Source organism: Bubalus bubalis, chromosome 18 (genome assembly GCF_019923935.1).
Source record: "Bubalus bubalis isolate 160015118507 breed Murrah chromosome 18, NDDB_SH_1, whole genome shotgun sequence".
NCBI classification, from domain to species: Eukaryota; Metazoa; Chordata; class Mammalia; order Artiodactyla; family Bovidae; genus Bubalus; species Bubalus bubalis.
This window is the reverse complement of record NC_059174.1, coordinates 14,669,172-14,683,429: the sequence shown is the minus strand read 5'-3', so window position 1 is coordinate 14,683,429 and position 14,258 is coordinate 14,669,172. Positions and strand designations below refer to the sequence as shown.

Below are 14,258 nucleotides of genomic sequence, written 5' to 3'. Positions count from 1 at the left end.
TTTATTCTGCCCTGCAGAAGTTATTTCCACCATTTAATCTTCCAGCTCACTGATTTATTCTTCTGCTTCAGATATTCTGCTATTGATTCCTTCTAGAGTATTTTTAATTTCAGTAATTGTGTTGCTTGTCTCTGTGTATGTATTCTTTAATTCTTCCAGGTCTTTGTTCGTTGATTCTTACGTTTTCTCCATTTTGTTTTCAAGGTTTTTGATCATCTTTACTATTTACTATTATTATTCTGAATTCTTTTTCAGGTAGTTTGCCTATTTCCTCTTCATTTATTTGGACTTCTGTATTTATAGTTTGTTCCTTTATTTGTGTAGTATTTCTCTGCCTTTTCTTTCTTTTTTTTTAAACTTACTGTGTTTGAGGTCTCCTTTTCCCAGGCTTCAAGGAAAGTTGAATTCTTTCCTTGAAGAAATTCTTTCTTCCTTCCTTTTGGTTTCTGCCCTCCTAAGGTTGGTTCAGTGGTTTGTGGAAGGCTGGCAGGCCACAGTCTACAGGGTCGCAAAGAGTTGGACATGCCCGAAGCGACCCTGTGCACATAGACGCAAGACTTTTTTTGCCTTTGGCAGCTCTGCCCCAGTGAGAGTTGAGCATGAAGGTGGTGTGGCTGCTCGGCTTGCAGGAACCCTGGTGGCACCAAGTGTGCAGGCACGTGGACTGCCTCCAGCATAGGAGTTATGGCCATCAGAGTCTTTTTTCAAGCCTCTTGTAGCTGGCAATCAGAAGGCCTCTTTGCCAGTCTTTTTCCATAGCTCTACCCATTCAGGCACTTAGAAGGCTCCCTTACTTGGGGCCCTTCTCTGTTGTTCAGCACGTCAGGCACATAGAGGGGTCCCCCTGGCTGGGGTCCTACTCTGTAGCATCAGGCGTTTGATGGGCCAGCCTCTCTATTGTTCAGCTACCGATGCTGGAATGTGGGGAGAGACAGGCTATGGTGGTGGATCCACCTCCTACACATGACTCAGCAGTATCACCTTGCTTCCATGGCTGCCGGCTTTCCTCCACCAGCATTTCTCACCATGATCTCCTCCCTCACATCCCCTCAATCCATCTCTCCAGTCAACAGCAGCCCTCAGCCTGGGATTGTGCCACAATCCGTAAACTCCAGCTCCCAGCCACTGCGCCTTCCAGGGGACTAGCGTTCCTGTCTGGGGTATGTATGGCTATGGCAAGGACTATCTGATTCTCATTCCATTTAGGCGGCCACAGATCAACTGTTTCACTCTCAGCCTTAAATGTTTCTCTTCTGACTCAGACAATTGCCCCGATGTGGGGATTGGACCCCTGCTTTAGTTCCCCCACCTGCTGAGGGCAGGTCAAGTCCTACTAACACTTCTGTTTTTCCCCCTAGTTCCTTCATCCTACTGAGTTTTGCGTGGTTCTATATATTCTTTTCCACTGGTCAGGTACTCCTGTCCACTCTCAGCTGGTGGTCTGCATGCACTTCTGTGTATGAAGGTGTACTCCTGATGTATCCGTGGAGAGAGATGTACTCCATGTCCACCTACTCCTCTGCCCTCTTGTTCTTGGTCTTGTTCAATTTATGAAGTGTTGGTTGTGTGATGTGCAGTGGGCCATTGTTGTGGAGAAGAATTGGGTTCTTTCTGTTGACCAATGTCAGCTGTGGGTGTTTCAGTTTTTGGTGCATCTCATCGACCTGCTTCTCAGATGTAATGGTTTCGCAGGGATTCAAACAGTTGTAGTGGATCAGACTGGCAGCAGACCAACAATCAGTGACCATGAGTATTTTTTGGTGCAAGTTTGGCTTTGGAAAGTGCTTTGGAGCTTCTTCTTGGTCCAACCACTGAGCTGATCATCACTGGATGTCATATAAAATCCACTTTTCATGGCATGCCACGATCCAATTGAGAAATGGTTCATTGTTATTGCACAGAATAAGAGAAAATGACAGTTCAAAATGATGATTTTTTTTTGATTTGTGGTTAGCTCATGAGGCACCCCAGAGAAGGCAATGGCATCCCACTCCAGTACCCTTGCCTGGAAAATCCCGTGGACTGAGGAGCCTGGTAGGCTGCAGTCCATAGGGTCGCTAAGAGTCGGACACGACTGAGATTAGCGACTTCACTTTCACTTTTCATTTTTCATGCATTGGAGAAAGAAATGGCAACCCACTCCAGTGTTCTTGCCTGGAGAATCCCAGGGAGGGCGGAGCCTGTTGGGCTGCCATCTATGGAGTTGCACAGAGTCGGACACGACTGAAGCGCCTTAGCAGCAGCAGCATGAGGCACCACCCATTTATTGAGCTTTTTCACCTTTCCAATTTGCTTTAAATGCTGAATGACCATAGAATGGTCGATGTTGAATTCTTCAGCAACTTCTTGTGTAGTTGTAAGGGGATCAGCTTCAATGATGGATGTCAATTGGTGATTGTCAACTTCCAATGGCCAGCCACTATGCTCTTCATATTCAAGGCTCTCGTCTCCTTTGCAAAAGTTCTTGAACCACCACTGCACTGTATGTTCCTTAGCAGTTCCTGGGCCAAATGCATTGTTGATGTTTCGAGTTATCTCCACCACTTTAAAACCCATTTTGAACTTGGGTAAGAAAATTGCTCAAATTTGCTTTTTGTCTAACATCATTTCCATAATTGAAAATAAACAGCAAGTAATGTCATTAGCAAAAAAAATAAATAAAGCAAGAAATGTGCATTAAAATAATGTGTAACATAACCACATTTATTTAAGAATATATTCCAATATCAAACAGCAAATTTTAACAATAAAAAAACCACAATTACTTTTGCACCAACCTAATAGTTGAAAGGTGATTCATTTTGATGTATGGCAGAAACCAACACAAAATTGTAAAGCAATTATCCTCCAGTTAAAAATAAATTTAAAGAAAGAAAACAAAAGAAATAACCAAGAACTTATTCTTGGTTTGATTATCTTATTCTACCAGATAATCAAAATAATTACCATTGTTTGCTTTTAAGGCATAAGAAAGGTCACAAATAGTACTAAGATTTATTCTCATGAAATTAACGGCGAAAAGGCAACTTTAGGAATGGAAGAAAATATTTGCAATCATTTTTTAAATAGAGGCTTAATATTTACACTATATAAAGAACAATTCAACAGCAACAAAAATCCATAGTAAAAAATAGGCAAGGATTTCAACAGACATTTTCCTAAGTGGCCAATAAGCTCAGGAAAAAGTGCTCACTAATCATCAGGGGAATGCAAATCAAAACCACAGTGAGATACCACCTCATACCAATTTAGGATGGCTACTGACCAAAAAAGAAAAAAAAGCAGAAAATAAGTGTTGGCAAGGATGTGGAGAAATTGGAACTCTTGCGCACTGTTGGTCGGAATGTAATATGATGCAGTTGCTATGGAAAACAGTATGGTGGTTCCTCAAAAAATTTTAAATAGAATTATCATATGACCTAGCAATGTCACTTCTGGGTAAACGCCCAGAAGAATAGAAAGCAGGGTCTCCAAGAAACACTATACACACACACACACACACACACACACACGTCTATAGCAGCACTATTCACAACAGCCAAGAGGTGAAAGCAACCTACATGTTCATTGACAGATAATTGGATAAACACAGTGTGGTATATCCACACAATGGAAAATTATTCAGCCTCAAAAAAGGAAAGAAATTCTGACATATGCCACAATATGGATGAACCTCAAGGGCATTATGCTAAGTGAAAAAAACACACACAAAAATACTGTATAATTCCACTTAGATGAAGTATCTAGCTAGATTAGTCAAATTCAGAGGTAGAATGGTGGTTGTCTGAGGCTGAGGGAGGGAGGAATGGGAGTTGTTAATGGGTTTCATGAGTAGAGTCAGCTTTATGGGGTGAAGAGTTCTGGAGATCAGTTCTGGAGATCACATAACGTGAATGTACTAAACACTACTGTTTTTTTTAGTCACTAAATTGCATCTGACTCTTGTGTGACCCATGGACTGCAGCCCAACATGCTCCTCTGTCCATGGGATTTCCTAGGCAAGAATACTGGAAGGGGTTGCCTTCCTTCTCCAGGGGATCTTCCACACCCGGGGATCGAAACTGTATCACCTGCATTGGCAGGCAGATCCTTCACCACTGAGCCACCGGGGAAGCACTACAGCATTGCTGACTATATTGACTTAACTGTTAAGATAGTAAACTACCTGTGTATTTTACCACAATTTATTTTTTTAAATGAGTGTGCTTTCATTTTGATGCAAAGCTAGAATTTAAATCTTGGCACCAAAACCAGATTACATACCTTCTTAAAATAAATGAGGAAAAGACTCACCCATTTTAGATCAAAGTCATGACAGAAGTACTATTTAGTGAATGCCTTCTAAGTATCACACACTTTACAAACATTACCTTCAATTCTCACAAGGTAGATAATATATTTATTTTTTAAACAAGGAAACTGAAGCTCAGTAAGGTTGTGAAATTTCCTTAGGCTCTCAGTGGCAAAGTCAGAATTTAAACATAACTGCATGTGGTTCCAAAGCTCACATTCATTCCCATCTACCACAGGGCTGTGGGATATTATACCTGTTTGGGGATCATTTGATTATGGCCTTTAACCACAACAGCTTGCTAAGTGTTTAGAATTAAAAGGGGCTGGGGAAAAAATGACTCCTTTAGCTACTTCTGTTCTATGTAGCAGGTATTATACCTTATTTATAGCAAGTAGAAAGCAACATCCCTCCTCCCCTCTGGCAACCACCGATTTGTTCTCTGTATCCAACTCTGTTTCTGTTTGTTTTTAGATTCCACATGTGAGATCATACGGTATTTTTCTTTCTCTGACTTACTTAGTTTAACACTCTCTAGGCCCATCCATGTTGTCACACCCTGGTTTGTTTCTTAATTTTTTAATGTGATGTTAATATATAATTATGTGAGACCTCTATAAGTGTTTCTATATTTTAATACTTACTAAATACTTTTACCAGGAGCTACACTAAATGCTTTACATGTATTGGCTCAGATACTCCTCCAATTATTCTATGAGGTAGACATCTCTTGTATTCCTACTTATAGATGAAGGATGTGTGTTAGTCACTTAGCCATGACCAACTCTTTGTGACCCCATGGACTGTAGCCCGCCAGGCTCCTCTGTCCGTGGGATTCTCCAGGCAAGAATACTGGAGTGGATTACCATTTCCTTCTCCAGGGGATCTTCCTGACCCAGGGATCGAACCTGCATTGCAGGCAGATTCTTTACCATTTTGGCTATAGGGATAACTGGATGAACGATAAAGAAGCTAATTAACTTGTTCAAGGTTTCCCAGGTGATAAGAGCTAAGCAGGGTTTTAAACCCAGAAAGCCTGATTCAAGAGTTGTGTTCTGGGGAGCAGTATGGTTCAGTTCAGCAACCTGGGTCTTTTTTCCCATTAGAGAAGACAGCTTTTGGCATCACAAGAATTCTCCCAAACTGATAACAAGTACACTTTGAATGCATATAAAAATAATATTTATTAACTTAAGATTGTACCATATATGGATTTATTCAAACCAAGAGATTTACACAAAAACTTAAGTAAAATCTTTAGACTCCATTCAGCCTGAATTTCATATTATGGATAGGGCAGAAGACTGTCTTTTGCTTAAAACAAAACAAAAAAGCAAAATGGCTTCAATTACATTTTGCAGAGTTCAGACCTGTGGGGAGCCAAGGCTGAGTCAACCAGGCACTGTGGTTGATCTAATGAATTTGCTGCCCACTATCAGAGCCATCCTGCTCAGCCCCAAGGCTGGCTTCTTTGCCGTTAAGAATAGGATCTTTGTTTTAAAAGTTTACACAAATTTCCAAAGTCCTCACATTTCCCTTGAGGTGGCAGATGCACTGCTGGTTTGCAGAACAAGTTCGTCTGGAAGCTGAAATCACTGTGTTGCAGCCTTCTGTGCTCTGGCAGCATTTTCCAAAATGTTCCTTTTCCATTCTTCATAATCTTGTGTCAGATCTTCATCTTTTTGCGGTTTATGTAGGGTCTCTACTACATTCTCTATTTCTATGAGAGAAAAAAAATTTTTTTAATGTTTCAAAATCCTTATGTTATAAGACGACCCAGAGGGATGGAATGGGGAGGGAGGAGGGAGGAGGGTTCAGGATGGGGAACACATGTATACCTGTGGCGGATTCATTTTGATATTTGGCAAAACTAATACAATTATGTAAAGTTTAAAAATAAAATAAAATTAAAAAAAAAAAAACACAAAAAAACAAAAAGAAAGAAGTGAGCTTATTCACTTTAAAATGTCTATCTTAATTAAGGTAACAACAAGGAATAAGATACCAAAATGAAAACTGGAAACAGAACTTAACACATCGGTTTTTCACTCTCCCTTATACTCCAAGCACTTCAAGACTTCTTGATGATAGTTAACATTTATCAAACCTTGAACCGAGCACTTGAATTGTATTATCTCATTCAGTCTTCACCACAATTCTATCAAACAGGTGCTAACATTAATCATATTTTATAGATTAGGAAATTGACATTGACAGAAATTGTCACTTTCCTAAAACTGCACAGTCAGTAGGTGATAAAGCAGGATTTGAACCTAAACAGTTTGTCTTCAGATGTATTCTTTTTCTTCTATTTTTTAAATTTAAATATTAAGAAAAATTACAGTGTTGTGTCGATTTCTGCCATACAACAACGCAAATCAGTCATAATTATACATCCATTCCCTCCCCTCCCCACATCCCATCCCTCCAGGTCATCACAAAACACCAGACCGGGCTTCCTATGCTACACAACTTCTTACCAGCTACCCATCTTACACCTGATAGTGTATATATGTTGATGTTACTTTCTCCATTCGTCCTACTCTCTCCCTCCCTGACTGTGTTCTCTACATCTGTGTCTCCAATCCTTCTCTGCAAGGCTCATCAATATCATATTTCTAGATTCCATATATCTGCTTTAAAATGGCATCACCAACTCGATGGACTTGAATTTGAGTAAGCTCCAGGAGTTGGTGATGGACAGGGAAGCCTGGTGTGCTGCAGTCCATGGGGTCACAGAGTCAGACATGACTGAGTGACTGAACTGATACTATATTTGTTTTTCTCTGACTTACTTCACTCTGTATAACAGGCTCTAGGTTCATCCACCTCACAAGTGACTCAGATGTGTTCTTTTTTATGGCTGAGTAATATTCCATTGTATGTATATATGTGTGTGTGTGTGTATATACACACACACACCCCCCCACATCTTTTTTGTTTTTTGGTTTTTTTTTACACCACATCTTTATTCATCTGTCGAAGGACATCTAAGTTGCTTCCCTGTCCTAGCTATTGTAAACAACGCTGCTATGAACACTGGGGTACATGTGCCTTTTTCAATGATGGTTTTCTCAGGGTATATGCCCAGTAGTGGGGCTGCTGGGTCATGTGGTAGATTTATTCCTAGCTTTTTAAGGAATCGCCATACTATTCTCCATAATGGTTGTTATCAGTTTACATCCCCAACAGTGTAGAAGGGTTCCCTTTTCTCCACGCCAACTCTACCATTTATTGTTTGTAGATTTTTTGATGATGGCCATTCTGACTAGCAGGAGGTGATACCTCATTGAAGTTTTGATTCCCTGGTGGCTCAGATGGTAAAGAATCTGCCTACAAAGTGGGAGACCTGGCTTCGATCCCTGGGTTGGGAAGATCCCCTGGAGGAGGAAATGGCAACTCACTCCAGTATTCTTGCCTGGAGAATCCCATGGACAGAGGAGCCTGGTGGGCTACAGTCCATGGGGTCAAACAGAATTGGACCCAACTGAGCAACTAACACTTTCTTTCTTCTAATAGTGACATTGAGCATCTTTTCATGTGTTTATTGGCCATCAGATATAGTCTTAATCACACAGTACTTGTGTAAACTACTGCTTGGAAAACTGGTATTATCAATGATTAACTGACAGGATTTAGCTAAAATCTCACTCTTTATTTTTAAATGAAGTATAGTTGATTTACAATGTTGTGACAGTTTCTGGTGTACAACGAAGTGATTCAGTTACACACACACACACACATATATATACATACACTTTTCCACATTCTTTTCCATTATGGTTTATCACAGGACACTGAATATAGTTCCCTGCTACACCTGCTATACATTAGGACCTTGTTGTTTATCCATCCTTTATATATAGTTTGCATCTGATAGTCACAAACTCCCAATCCAACCCTCTCCTGCACCCCTTTCCCCTTGGCAACCACAAGTCTGTTCTCTGTGTCTGTGAGTCTGTCTGTTTCATAAATAAATTCATTTGTGTCATATTTTAGACTCCATCTATAAGGGATATCATTGGTATTTGTCTTTCTCTGACTTATTTTGTTTAGTATGATAATTTCTAGGTCCATCCATGTTGCTGCAAATGTAGACTCTGACTCTTGTTAAGGCAAGCTGGTACAGCAGCAAAGGGCTATTCACTGCATTAAATCCATTGTACACTAATCCTGTTGTACAAATTTCAATTTTCATCTAGTATTAACATGCCTCACCCTTTGCTGAAGGTTCAATCACTGTCTTCTTTTTCTTCTGTGGTGGAGTAACTGAATCTCCAGCTTCTCCTTTAGGGGGAAAAAAACAAACAAACAAACAAATATATATATATATGTATTTTTTATATATATATATATATATATATATATATATATATCATCTGAGTTCACTTTTCTCCTATTTTTAATTTCAGTTTTGGGGTGTATTTTGGATCAGAAATATAAATTAGATATTGCAAATGGCCAAATACTAGGATAAGGAGAAGGGAAATTATCTTGCCTTCTCTTTTCTTTGGCTTTTCTTGTCAGACTTCAAAAGGGAGAATCTACTCTCTAAGCATGAATTTACAGAATTACAGCATTTATTGTTGTTTTTAATTATTAAGCTATTTATTTGAAAACAAACTAGTTTTGTTACTGAAAATAAACAGTAATTTTCTTACTAAAAATTGATCTCATCTATAGTAAATAGAAAGGAGCTAGTTTGCAAGTTTGAAAATATTTAACTTTTACCAGCAGGTTTACATTTTCAAGTGACACATTCTTGAAACACGGAATGAATTACTCACTGTCGATCTGCTGCCCAATCTTTTCTAACTGTTTACAGAGTCGATCAAATATGGCCTTTTTTACTCCAGATGTGGCTGCCATTTTATTTCTGTCCACCTTTAGCTTTAGAATCCTACAAAAGAATTTGATAAATTGCTGTTCTTAAGATCAGTACTGTTATCTTTTTTGGCCAACCAGTTATCAACTTATTTCCTTTCCACTCAGGCTTTATGAAGAGCTCCCAACTGTTTAATTTTCCCTTTACTTCACACACATATCATTAGCTAAAAATCATGTAAACTTACCTTTTAAAGCTATGTATTTAGTTATTCATTGTACTGTGAGAATTAAAATATATACGTTATCTGTTATGTAACAAACAGGACACATGAAAGACATCTACTGTAGTGCTTCATGCCTTATAGAACTCTTTCTAGTAAATCTCAGATATTAACTAATTTGCTGAGTGTCAATTACAGCATGTTAAAATATTTAATTCACTTTAACACAAGATGCTTATGTTTATGCTACTACAAGAATATAAATCACTCTCACCTCCAAAAACTTCCTCCCTAATAACAATTCACAACAACCACTAATGAAAAACACAAAATAAGCTTCTTATTTCAGATAACAGACCTATTTGAATCTTTTTTTGCTCAGTGAAACCTGGTTTCAAAAGTAAGGCTGTCCATACTGTTTTCTATAATAGCCATGTTCCTTCCATATAGTTTTATTGAATTAAAGGGCATTTTCTATTAAGGCCAATTAATCACTAATAGTAGCTAATGGAGCCAAACCCATCCGTCCATGGGATTTTCCAGGCAAGAGTACTGGAGTACTGGAGTGGGGTGCCATTGCCTTCTCTGCAGTAAAAAACCTATTGTCTACCAGCCAACTAATTTTGTTTTCTGAGGAGTTTTCTAGCAAGATAAAACAAGACAACTTTAGATGAAGATAGCAATTACCAATATTTTCAGGGTAACATTTCAGTCAGTATACATATAGATAACCCCAAAGATTCAAATTAAGAATTTATTACTGAATTGTTTTATAAATTACTTGAAAAAGAGTTGTAATCAATACTTCAAAAATGTGACTGGAAAATCACAACTAAATGCTATTTTAATGACAGATTTCATGATTTATAAAAGGCAGACTCTGAAATCAGATTACCCAGCTTATATACATTGGCAAGTAGCCTTCGGGCAACACTAATTCCTAGCTGTCAGATCTGTTATGGGATAAACTGAGACTCGGGTCACTTGGCCACTATTGTTATTTAGGAAAATATGCTTTGAGTTGAAATCAACTAAATTAGAAGTATTCTTTGGGAATGAGAAATTTACTTATAAATTATAGACTTTCCTGAATGGTAAAAGGAACACTTACTTGCAAGCTGAGAGCAGGGCAGCAGTGGTGAAAAGCGGCCTGGATAAGTCAAGATCCACTTGCTGTGTTTGTGGAAGACTGGACTCATAGCTAAGTAAAAGCAGTGTTCACAGAGTTATTTGTTAGAAAATATTGTTTCAAAGGGGCTGAAAATGCAAATACAAGCTCATAAATGTGTCACTTTAAATGTAAAAGAAATACATTCTGTCACTTCAGCATTATTTTTTAAACTGAAAATTACCAGGACATTGGATACTTTCACTTTATGTATCAGTACTGAGTTTTAATTATATGCCTCATACCTTTGCAGTATCTTTGAAGCCAAGTTCACTGCTTCTGTGCAGCTAAACTGTACTGCTAGGTCTCTTATTCCAATATTTGAGTTCAGGCCCAATAAACACTCAAAAGATTTAAGACAACTCTGATACATCTTCTTGTTCAAGCCAGAAAGTTTAATTAAGTAAGCCTTTGAAAGGAAAAAGAATCATAAAAATCATAAGTGCTCTATATCAGTACCTTTAACACTTGTTTAATAAGTCAGCTTTTCAAAATTAATTATTTCTGTGGCAAGTCACTCTACCTAAAGGTTTAGCTTCATTTACTCAAAAATCAGTAACCATGTCAGGCAAGTTAACTACTGCTTGCAATAAGCTCATACCTATAGAAAGGCAGTCATGTCACATGTGTGTGCAGATGATTTAAAATACAACATAGCGCTACCAATGCCGAGCTGTGAACTAAAAAGTGTGTGTGTGTGCATGCATGCGTGTGTGGGCGCTCAGTTGTGTCTGACTCTTTGAGGTCTCATGGACTGTAACCAGGTCCATGGACTGCCAGGTTCCTCTGCCCATGAAATTTTCCAGGCAAGAATACTGGACTGGGGTACCATTTTCTACTCCAGGGAATCTTCCCAACCCAGGGAGAGAACCCGTGTCTCTTGTGTGCCCTGCATTGGCAGGTGGATTCTTTACCACTAGTGAGTGCCACGTGGGAAGTCCACGAATTAAAAAACATAGAAGATGTATATATGGTTACTTATTTTAACAAAGGTGCCAATTTGTAATCCATTGGAAAAACGAAGGAGGGAAGTAGTGGCGTGGAGGCATGGAGAGGGTGAGTGTGTGCAAAAGGGATAGGAGACAGAGACTGGGAGAGAAATAGGAGGGACAACAACTGAGGGACACCGACTCTGCCTGGGGAAGAAAAGCTTAATGAAATGTGACAGCAAAGTGAGGTCATTGTAAGACAAACAGGAGCCTGCTAGAAGAGCATCCCAGGTTTAAAAAAAAAGGCAGTGCATTTACAAAGCCAGTCATTAAGGTGCATGGTCTGTTAAGTGGATACTGTAGCTTGAGGTTAGCAGGGATCAAGAGAGGCTGGAGAGTTTGATGGTAATGGGGAGCCAACCCATTGGAAGCCAATGGTGTTTACAATGCCACCATTTTATCAGTGTAGCATTATGTGACAGGCACTGTGTTAAGAGTGCTACATATAGTACATTGTGTTTCTTCCTTACAATTATCCAGTGAAATGGATACCTCTTATCCCACTTGATAGATGAGGAAACAAGAGACTCACAGAACTAGTAACTGGTGGTGCTGAGATCTGGTCTTAGCATGTGAGTCTTGCCATAGCTTGGCTCTCAACCACTGTGACATTGGAAGCAAAATAATACAGTGGTTTTAAAGTACGTGATTTAGGAGGAGGATGCTAGTGGCAATTTGATAGATGGGTGTGAATAAGGAAAGAAGTGCTCAGGGAAAGTACGTAGTAAAGAGATCGTTGCAAAAAAGTTTTTTTCTCCAACTTTTCAAAATGGTTCTAAACTTCATCTAGAATAACATATTCTAGATGAAAATCCTAAAACAGTGACAGGGGCTAGTACAACCAGAGATGAAAACATATGATTAGACTTCAGTGCCACACCAGATAATTCAGACATTTGGGACCTACTTACTCTGTCCAAGGGGCACTTCATGCAGGAAGCTGCAAGGTCCAGGCACATGACTGCATTGCTGGTTTCTGTGGTTCGTGCAGACAGGCCAACACACTTCACATGCGACAGTCGCAAGTACTCCTCCGCTTTCCTGAGCAACACATCCACTAAAACTTTATCTTTTTCAGAAGTTTGCCCAATACTTTGGTAAGCAATAAATTCAGCCTGGTGGACTTCATTCTGACCCTAACTCTTATGCACGTTTATTTGGGGCTGGGAATGAAACTCACATCCTTTGAGAGAGGACAGGGTTCTACAAGACAGAACAAACCCCCTGACTCCAAACATCACTGTGCTCCAATCCTTTCAGGAAGAATTAAGTTCTTGAAATCCTCCAAAAAAGGCCAACCCTTCTTTCAGCCTTCCATTACTGGAACAAGCATGAACTATGACAGACAGAGGCAGGCAGGTGAGACCAGGGTTCCTCCTTCCTTTAAATCAGTGGTTCTCAAACTTTACTGTACATGACAGTCACCTTGGAGCATGTGAAAACAAGCCCCAAGTTTCTGATCGGTAGGTCTAGAGTGGGGCCCAAGAATGTGCATTTCTACCAAGTGACAAGAAAATATTGATGCTGCTGGTCCAGGGACTACACTTTGAGAACCACTGTTCCAAATGATTAAGAGTGCAGAAGGCCATACTTCCTGTCTTTTAAGAAGTGCTCCTTCCCTTCCCTCAACTAATCCATAGCCCAGGCACCCGACCTAGCCCTGCCCTCCAGAGTTAAGTCCTGCACTCCAGAGCTTAAAGTATTTAGAAATACTTTATTTCTAACCCTGGATCTTGCAAAGGCCCTTCCCATCTCCGGGCTTTTGTACAGTTTGCTGTGCCAGCTTGGGCCCTCTTCCCACATCTTGCTGTGGCTGGCAGCTTCTATCAATCGAGTCTCAGCGCAAACAGCAACCCCTTCGAGGCTTTCTGGAAAGTTTTTTGTTTGTTTGTTTAAATTAAAAGCAGGCACAGGCCGCGCTCCGCCCCACCCGCGGCGGCTCTGCACACCCATCCTATTTCGTTTCCCGCCTGTCGTGGCCACCAGACACTGCCCTCCTTGGGGTCTGTATCCCATCTGCCTCTGCCGTAAACGCACTCTCATTAAGTTTCAGGGAAACGACCCAAGTTCTCCGCCTCTCTCCTTTTCCCACCACCGTGCATCTCACAGTGCTAGCTGGTCCCAGGGGCCCCTCGCCCCTCCGGCCCGCTCACAGAGCCTATTGCCGGTAGGATTTTCTTGACATAGGGCCTAAATCATGCCTTGCGCGGGAAAAGCATGGGGCCCCATTTGAGGAGGGCGCAGGGCTACTGGGGCGTGCGCAGCCTGACTCACCTCAGCACCTCCTGCTCGGCGATGCCCAGGCGCGGGGCTAAACGCCTAATCAGACCAGACTCCATGGCGCGGACTAGGACGACACCCACAGCTGAGCCCAGACGAAACCCGCGCACAGACGCTGTGCTCGCCAGTTAAGGCTGGGCCGCCCCTCCCCCCACCCCCCACCGATGCATCTGGATTGGTTGGGACTAGAAGTTACGGCTGCCCTGCAAACCAATCCTGGCCATCCTTCTGCGCGTGCGCGCTGCGAGTACACACGTCAAGGCAAAAAGTGAATGTGCGGGGGTAGCTCCCACTCATTCCATTTCTCCCTTTTAGAGAGACTGTAACACTGCCTTTCTCTCCGGCTGCCCCTTCCTGCCGCCGAGAGCTTCCCCGCTACTCCGCACTGCCCCGCCCTCTCACACACTGTGGAGAGATTGGCTGGCGCCTAGGTCCGTCAGTCCACCGTGAAGTGACAGGGACCAATAAATACGCGGGAGTTA

General features: G+C 40.8%; 1 protein-coding gene across 1 annotated transcript; it reads right to left on the bottom strand.

Moving 5' to 3' along the window:
* Positions 1–5,456: 5,456 nt before the first annotated feature.
* On the bottom strand, positions 5,457–14,099 carry ORC6 (origin recognition complex subunit 6). The gene is made up of 7 exons (XM_006062765.3): positions 13,771–14,099; positions 12,408–12,537; positions 10,753–10,916; positions 10,451–10,540; positions 9,079–9,191; positions 8,510–8,578; positions 5,457–6,011 (listed from the first exon to the last, which is right to left on the bottom strand). Exons 1-7 carry the CDS (start codon positions 13,833–13,835, stop codon positions 5,884–5,886), a joined length of 759 nt encoding a protein of 252 aa, XP_006062827.1. The 5' UTR covers positions 13,836–14,099; the 3' UTR covers positions 5,457–5,883.
* Between the last annotated feature and the right edge of the window lie 159 nt (positions 14,100–14,258).